This window comes from Typha latifolia, chromosome 5 (genome assembly GCF_019914945.1).
Source record: "Typha latifolia isolate L0001 chromosome 5, TyphaL0001v2, whole genome shotgun sequence".
Lineage (NCBI taxonomy): Eukaryota > Viridiplantae > Streptophyta > Magnoliopsida > Poales > Typhaceae > Typha > Typha latifolia.
This window is the reverse complement of record NC_133090.1, coordinates 10,488,379-10,497,862: the sequence shown is the minus strand read 5'-3', so window position 1 is coordinate 10,497,862 and position 9,484 is coordinate 10,488,379. Positions and strand designations below refer to the sequence as shown.

The following is a 9,484-nucleotide window of genomic DNA, read 5'->3' as shown; positions in this document are numbered from 1 at the left end:
GAGAATACGAGAGGGTGGAGAAGGAGTCATTTTTATAGCGTTTGGAGGAAGGACTGCGATATGCTCACCTCCGGTGATGATACACTCCTCCTAAATGGATACCCTGCAGTTAGGGGGTGAAAACGGGTCGGATTTACTCCGATCCGACCCGATTCGGATCGGATTCGGATAGAAAATTCGGATCGAATTTCTATCCGATTCGGATACTGATAGAAAATTCGGATCGAATTTCTATCCGATTCGGATACGGATAGAGTTTTTGAAAAAAATTCGGATACGAATTCGGATACGGGTCAGATATATTTTTTGAATTCGGATACGGATATCGGATATCTGTTTACCCGCATATTATTTTGAATGATTTATAGTTTTTAGTTTACTTATTTAAATAGTAAATATTAATATTATTACTAATAATACATTATATATTATTTAAAGAGATTAATTTCTCTAATTTTACATATTTGATATACAAAAAATTTATTTATTGTAAAACTCTTAATATTTTTGTGTTAATTATATCTAAATAAAATATTATAATTTTTTTAAATTCAATCAATATCTGTTTAAGATCCGATCCTCTATCCGAAAATTATCCGTATTCGTTGTTTAGTTAGGATATAATTTTAAATTTTGCTATCCGCCTAATATCCGTATCCGAATCTATATTCGGACTAAAAATATAGATTCGGATATGGGTTGAGCACTATCCAATTCGTATCCGATCTGTTTTCACCCCTACCTACAGTCCGGCTTCGCAATTTAATTTTTAAATATAATAATGAACCAAATGTGTATTAACTAATAATACACTTAATTTATATGTTAAATTTAAAAATAAAATATAATTTATATGTCTGTCTAATACTAAGCCCCAACTTAATTAGTTTACTTAGCCACATTTCTTAGCGCTCATTTAGGTATCTTAAATTAAATTAGGCTAAAAAGTTATGGAGTTTAGTTGTGAACTAGACTAAAGTATAATTATTAATTTTGATGCGATGAGAAAAAATATATATATATTTTTACAGGATAATAAATAATATATAAAATTAATGGACTAAAATATTTTTTAACTTTAATAATAAAAGTAATATATTTAAATTATGTCGAAAATAAAATTTAAATTAATTTAAATTTATATAAGAATAGAGGTCTCTGACCAAGTCTGCCGTGCACTCTATATTATACTATTACAAATATTAAAAAAAACTAAATATAATTAAATTATAAGAGCTCCCTCGTAATTGCAAAAAGTTCCTGCAAATGATTTGCAAAATCATTCCTGATATATAATTTTTATTACAACAGAGCGCACATAAAAAACTAAACATATAATTAAATTATAAAAGTTCCCTCGTAATTGCGGAAACTTCCTGCAAATCATTTGCAAAATCGTTCCTGTTATTTGATTTTTATTCACGTGAAGTGCACCTTTGTCTAATTACTCCTAATGATTTTAATTAGTGATCACTCTTCATAACTCAAAATTAAAGCAAGTAAATCATATAAGTAACTTTTTTTTAAAATATTAAACCATAGAGAATTTAATTTGTAAAATTCTAGAACTAGAAATGAGCTTCAAACCACCATCTTTCAAACTAAATATTATAGCCTTATGCATTTTCCTAAAGATAAGAATCAGATAATATTCTATCAAATTAATCATGGTTTTCAATATTTAGACAAAATTGTATGGCTATTAGTTAATTGTGTATGATACTGTAATTTGTAAATTAAGTCCTCTTAGGATATGGATCACCTCATGATTATAATGTCATGGGGCTTATTTTAAGTAAAATTATCTTAGTTAATCCTCGCTTTGTGACAAATAATCTGAAAGGGTTTTTTGCATAATTGGCACCGAAAACTTTTAAAATATTATAATGACCGTTACATTCTCTAATATACTATAATTGCCACTCAATTTTTTTATTCATTCATAATTGCTATTAAGTTTAGTTTTAGAAAAAGTACTGATAGAATATTACTAACATAATTACTTAGGCTGCTAAAGTTAACAGATGGATATAAACAACTATAACACTCTTATCTATTGTAGTTTAGAGCACAAAATATTTATCACTTATTTTAATATTTCTTATACTATGATATTGAGTAATATTAAATAACTTTCAAACCATCTTAAGGAATTTACATAAGGGAAAGATAGTCTTTCCTTATGTCAGTAATATTAATTAGATCTAACTGATAGAATGATATTTTTAAAATAGCTTAATATTTTCTGTGATAATTATGATATTTTGAGAGTTTCCAGTGGTAATTAAGTGAAAATCCGAATCTAAAATCACTCTAAAACTTACTTGTAGCTAGATCCAAATCCAATTTGCTAATTAGGGCTTGCAATTAGTAGTATAAATTTATAATCCAGCCTAAAACCTTTTAAAGATATAGTGATGTAAATAAGCAAATCCAAGTGCTCTGCTAGTGTATCTAGTGGATCCTCATTAATGGCAGTGAATTATACAGTGAACAAGATAAGGTTTAAAACTACCTCTAATTTCTATGCCATGCTTAATCTTATTCATGGCATTATTATTCTTGTCACTCAAAACGCCTACTAGGACACGAGGAGGAGCAATTACGTGACATCTCACAAGATTAATTGTTGTTATTATTAGTCTATTACTTAACAATATTTTTTTAATTAATTATTTATCTAACATGGTATCAGAGCGTATAGTTCTATCTAACTTTTAATTTTCTATTATCTGTGCTTATGTGGTGTGGACAAACAGCACATCTTCGTGTATATATAAGCCACATTTGAGTAAGAAAAATTATCTCCTTTTATCTTAGAGTCGACATAAATACAAGATAATATTATATTAAGGTTCTCGGGTTCAAATCTCAATAACATCCGTTTAACGGGATAGAAGAAGAAGAAGAAGAATTTCTAAAGCTTTTGCTATTTCAATGGTAAGTACATCTTTTTGTTTCATTTACCTGTATTCTTCTAACTGGTGATACTACAATTGTCACATAAAATCTTGTATCTTAGCCCCCATTCTCTTTATGCACCATGAACTTAAAAGGTAGAGCATATGTATATATCTACAAAGTCTAAATCTCTATGATTATTTCTGAAGTTTCCAATCTAATGTTTGAATATATATATATATATATATATATATATATATATATATATATATATATATATATATATCTACAAATTCTAAATCTCTACGATTATTTCTGAAGTTTCTAATCTAATGTTTGAAGTAATCTCATATTAGACTCATATTATCATATAATATATCCAAAGTTAGGCTCTTGTATATATTCTGGATATAACATGGATGATGAAATAGTTTGATCTCCTTGCAAGAATGACAAGTTGCTATTAATTAAGTTTGCATATAACTTAATTACTTGTGGGCAGTCTGAGCTTAACCTCGTCTATAAACTAAGATTTCTGGAGAAAGAATTAGAACATTTTTCCAAGTTGATAGATGCTCTAAGAACCAGTCGGAATATTCAGAAGATTGTCCAAATACCTGGAGTTATTCATCATAATTATTTCAGCAACGATAATGACAATTATTCAAAACTATCTAATCTGCAATTTTCTATAATTTATGACAAAGAGTTGGTTCAGCTATGAAATGAAAAATATCCACAGAGACATACATGAGTATCCACACTGATAGCTACTTAGCATTTCCTATATCTTTAATTTTCTGGATGACAATTGCTGGTTAATTTGATATTCCTCAACTATGACAATGATGACAAATTAATACCTATTTTAAATCCCTCAATGATTATGATGTGATAAGCAGGGATTGAAACTAATCACTAGTTTCAATTTAGTATTGGTATCTAAATTAAGAGAGTGAGTGATCTATAGCTTGCTTGAGTATTGACAAAGATACCAAACTATGGGATTTTGGCATCCTATATTAATCCATAGCCTTACATTTAGCAGCTTCTACTAAGTAGAATTAATTTAGGCAACTGTTTGTTTCCAAGTTCATAAGAATAATTACATTTAGCTTCTTCTAAACTACCATAGCCTCTGAACCTTTTTATTATCCACATAGAACTCTTGAAATATATGGACTCTCTAAACTAAGTATCACATAAAATAACAGTTTCATTCGTAAAAGAGAATAGAAAAAGGTGAATAATTGGATAGTTTTAGATATGCATGTTTGGCCTACCATATGTATCATTTATGCTGAGATTTAGTGCCTTTGACTTTTGTATATATATATATATGTTCAAAAATTAAGCTTTGGATTCTAAATTAAAGTGATTCCGAGGTTAGAAGACGATCACTTTCTAAGGCATCAGCGACTCCGGTAAAAGCTTATTCGTTTGAATTGGATTCTTTGTTATTATTTATTGTGATCTGAGAAAAGGTCCATGATTCATCTCCATTGAATTGTATAATGTTTGAGATCATGCATTTTGGACGTTTTTTTGTTATTAAATTTCTTGCAATTCTTTGTGTATTATGGAAAAATCATTCAGCATCTTATCTCAAGTCTTATCAAATAATTTCATTTATATATCAGTAACACCTTTACTTTCAACTAGAAATGGAAAATTTTCAGATTAATATTTCTTGGAAATAACAAGCCCTTTGAAACATAAATAAAGAATTCTTCTCCAATCCATTTACCACAACCTTATAGCAATAATTAAAAACATAATACCAGAAGCTCCCACAGATTTAACTGATGGAAGTGCATAAATGAAGTTTATCCAAACGAGAGACAAACTTTCTTTGTGATTATATTGACTACTCCACTTAGTAAAAGTTTGCTATCAAAGTAATCATCACTTCCTTAATTAGTCAATGCCATTTTGTAGCACTTAGTAATCTGAGACTAAGTACTATATACTTCAGGTATAATAATATAACTTTGAGAACATAGTGACATCCTTCACACTTTAGACTAATATTGTTTCAATTGTGTGTGTTTTAATTATATATTATGGAAGTATCAAGTGTGATAATGTCAACATCCCACTACTTTATAATCTTGTTAGTTTATTAGTTCAAGTAATGCCTAAACATCAAACAGATTGATGACCCTCTTGATTCTTAACTTATTATACTTTCTCATTCGTCATCCTTGTTATCATGTCGGAAATTTTTCTCTTTTTTTATTCAGTTTGTTTAGATTATATAGACCAACCTTCGCCAAATACTTGCACAGATGATTACTTGCATAAATATTTTGAAGTAATAACATAATGACTGGAATATTAAGATGTCATCTGATGTCTTTATGTTCTGTTTGGAGAAAGAGAATTAGGGAGAAAAGAGAAGATAAGATAATTTTCTTCATCTTACTTGGATATAATTTCGAAATAAGAGGAGAAAATTAAGTTTATTGAGAGAAAAGCAAAGAATTTTTTTTTACCATTATACCTTTATTATAATATTTAAAAATTAAAATAACAACACAATATATAATGTCCATAAGATTACTCTTTGAAATGAATAAAAGTAACATATACAAGCTATAATACTCAAAAACTATAATATCTAATATTTAATTATTCTTCATTAAATTTCTTAATAGAATCTTAAAAAATTAAGTAAATAGTATATTTAGTTATCTCTCCCTTTCACATCTAAAAATTCAATCATAACAAAAGAAAATTATTTTGTCTCTATTTTTCTTCGTATTCTCTCCATTCAAACAAGGTATTAACATATGGACTATTAGTAAACTTTAGTAATTAATGTTACGGAAAGTAGCAGCAAAAAATGAGAACTTAAATTTGTATAATATCACTGTTCTTTTATATGATATATTTTGCAAATATTTTGACTACTAAAGTGAATGATGTAGCAAAAAAACAATTGCATAAGGAAAGAAGTACTCGTAGATTGATGGCAAGAGGCTATTATTGCTTTCATCCTAGTGATGTAAGTGATGATATTATAATCTTAAAGTGGCAATACAAAAGCACTACCTTATCTTAGGGCCACTTTGATGGCAATAATACAAAGTAATTTTCACAATGAATAAACCTTATAAAGAAGCCGCTAATCTGGTTCACAGTAGAAAAAGAAGAAGTTGTTTATATTTGTTAGACCATATAAATATAGACAAACCTAGAAAATTAGTTCTATAATGATGGCTGGTATAAAGACTTTATAAAATAATATCTAACTGGGTTGGATTGCCCCAGGATTATAAACTTGTCAGGTAGCAGTGATGGTTGACATCATGCAGGACTGTGTTATTTTTATACCCAATTGCCCACAAAAGGTATACTCATTAAGTTGATAGTTTGTAATTGTGAGTTTAAAGATGGAATATATAATTCACAGCATAGATAAGGTTCCCTGTGTGGCAGCTGCAGACTAGAATTTCATAAAATTGAAGTCTATCACCTACCTGTACCTGGCATTAACCATGCCTGTGGACTTTATATCAGAAACTACATTTCTTTTCTATGTAAGAATAATATTTTACAAATAATCCAACATGCCCATGCCTTTTTGAAATGGAAACCCATCAGTCTGACAGATTAGTGAATGCATGCAGTGGCTTCATGTAACTGCTGCAGATTTTGATCAGTACTCCTTCAGAGAGAGAAATTTTAAAATTTCTTTCTAGTGAATTCATGTCACTAACTTAGCAGGAGAAAAGAAAATGATAAGCACTTCTTGAAATCAGAAGTATTTCTGTTTTTCTTTCTCAAGTTCCCTTTATTTGTTAAGAAAAACAAGAAAAAGAAATCAGGAAGTGTTCTTCATCCATCTTCTTATCGAAAAATGTAACACAAAAACACCTGCTGACTTGGTAAATACCATTACATTATTAAGCAGCAACATGTTAACTATATTATTTTCTACTGCAATTTGTCCTCCCACATTGTTGATTGATTACTTCAAAAGCTGGATCAGCACCCTATTTGAAACCAGGTTAGCCATCTTTTATAATGTGGAATAGGATGAATCCTTCTGTTCTTCTTTGTGCAATCTGATGGCAACTGCGAGCCCTTGCCCTCGGTCGCCTTGATCTGTAAAATGCTAATAAATTTTTACTACAATCTTGTTGTTTGCAAAACTAAATTTGATACAGACTTACTTCAAACATTCCTTTTTTATGCTCTCTTTTAGCTGCTTGAGGAGCATCCTCCTTTTGCTTCACTGGTGAATCACATTTACAACTTTCAGGCACAGGTAGCATGAAGGATTTTAATTTCTCTCCTTCCAATTCAAGAGTCAACTGCAGAAGAAGTAGGTCATAAGATCAGAATGATTCATGTGTATGTTAATTGACACAACATTTCAGTTCTTATGTTTTCCAACTTCTTGGAATTGGTAGCCAGAGTAGCAGTCTAATAATTCTTGTTTTCAACTTGGTGGTTTTACTTTCTGATATGCAACATTTTAGAATTACTCCCATGTTGTTTTACTTCATAATAACTACTAGTCATCTTGGGTTTAAACCACAGAGAGTAGGTTTACAAAGTTCAATATTTTTTTTAAAGGGTTGCCAAGCATTACACCACAAAGATCTATCTGGATAAAAATGACAGTGAGAAATTTTGTACATTTGCAACAGAAGAGAAAAGAGAAAGAAAGAAAAGAGTAAATTTGTGCATGTACAGCAATGAGTTACAATTGTATGCTAGTGTTACCTTTAATACGCGATGCTCGAGTGATGCTACTCTCTCCATGAGAGTACCTTTCACTGGAACCTCCTCAAGAGCAGAGACTAGAGGCTTGCATTGTTCACTGGATTCTGTTGGAACTAAATCAGCTTCATATCTTCCTGATAAATTGTGTTTCTCCTCAATGTAATCAAGCTGCAAGAGCTATTTCTTTATTAAGACTAAACAAACAAAGAGTGTCTCCCAAGAGGTGCATTCTTACGATCTATTAAAACAAGAGTCTCTTAAAAATCTCTATAAACATGTAAGATAAGCATAAAGATCTCACTAATTATGACAAGAGAAGCCATACCACACGATCCAATCGATCCAACCTCGGTATAACCGGCATCAGATACATTCTTGGAAGCTCTTCTTGTTCCATTACCACCAAAGGATGATATGAAACAGGAGTCTCTCACTCAACTCCTCAGTTTCACTTGTCAGACTTGATTCAGATCTGCAATTAACGTCTTGGTCAGATCTAGTGAAGAGAAAAGAAGGCATCCAGAAAATTTATATAGCAATGTGACCATTTCAAAGCATTGAATGATGCCCATACTCCTTTGTCCTCATACTATTTTCTATTCTTTCTTTGAAACATTTTCTTGCCTGCAAGTATCTTATCTGCTTATACCCTCATCTTTGGACACATTAATAGCTATAGAGCTACATGGATAAAATAAACATTCACGTTTTCCATAGAGACTCTTTTCTTCTCAACTGGGTAGATGGATACGTGGAGAATCTGGAGATGTCATGGACTTGGCATATTGAGATATTATATGAACGGTGAGAAGCACGACTGTCTGCTCAACAGAGTGTCAGTGTTTCCAAACAAATTGGTGGGGAAAATATAGAAGTGCTTCAAGATCTTGGTGTAACCTGACATTAGAACCTGGTCGAATCCATGAGCTTTAATTTAGTCATTTCATGGCAATTTTTATGAATTTAATTATCTTATCTTACCTTCTTCAGTCTTGCTTCCAACTGGCACAAGATAGCCTGATATAAAGATATTAGAGCAATCTGACTGGATTATGCAGCACATTTGTCTAATCCAATAAAATTTACTGCTGGCTCATCCATTGCATCAATAGTTGAAAGAATCAGAAATGATAATCTCAGAACCTAATAAAACTTTTAGATATGAGAATTCCTGTAATAGATAACAGAAAGAAACAGAGAAAATAAAGCCAATGTCTGAGAATATCATGAGGCACAATCTGTCAATCATATGCATCATTCTATATATACTTATCTGATAACAAGCTTTCACCATGGATTCAACTGATCATTGAACTAATAGGATATATACAGATTCGAGTAGACACTTCTGTAATAGGGAAAATGTGCATATTGGTCTCTGAAAGTAGAAGATCTATTTTCAAAATAATCCCATAAAGTAGTATGTGCAAGTATATTGATTAAGATGAAATAATCCCATCAAATATTAGTATGCACACACACCATTACACCACTGATAAATTTCTGTTCACGAGAAAGGCTACATTGTTTGAAGTTTGAACCACATCACATAGCATTGAGAAACATACTCATAAACGATTAAATTGATATCTATCTACTTGAAGAAGAGTAACAAACCAGGATTAGGAATAAAGATCTTGCATTACAAATACATAATGTAAATGTCACCTATTTCACCATCTTAGTAAATTTATAGGGAGAAAAGGAAAGAGAGATTAAAGAAACAAAGCATTTAGGGAAGATTCATTTTCCAGCATATCAAATGAAAGCACCAATACCAAACGAAAAACTCATAAAAACATTAGACGAGAAAAATTAGGCACTGCGAACATTGTTCAATTGGTTCCTC

The 9,484-nt window shown here is 30.5% G+C and overlaps 1 protein-coding gene across 2 annotated transcripts; it reads right to left on the bottom strand.

Annotated features, from left to right (window-relative positions):
* Nucleotides 1-6,711: 6,711 nt before the first annotated feature.
* Nucleotides 6,712-8,063, bottom strand: LOC140789711 (uncharacterized). Of its 2 annotated transcripts, none has more exons than XM_073139506.1 (4): nt 7,961-8,063; nt 7,636-7,812; nt 7,080-7,220; nt 6,712-7,011 (listed from the first exon to the last, which is right to left on the bottom strand). In XM_073139506.1, exons 1-4 carry the CDS (start codon nt 8,030-8,032, stop codon nt 6,892-6,894), a joined length of 510 nt encoding a protein of 169 aa, XP_072995607.1. In that variant the 5' UTR covers nt 8,033-8,063; the 3' UTR covers nt 6,712-6,891. The 2 variants fall into 2 exon arrangements, with proteins under 2 accessions (XP_072995607.1, XP_072995608.1); XM_073139507.1 differs by having other exon boundaries at nt 7,636-7,803.
* Between the last annotated feature and the right edge of the window lie 1,421 nt (nt 8,064-9,484).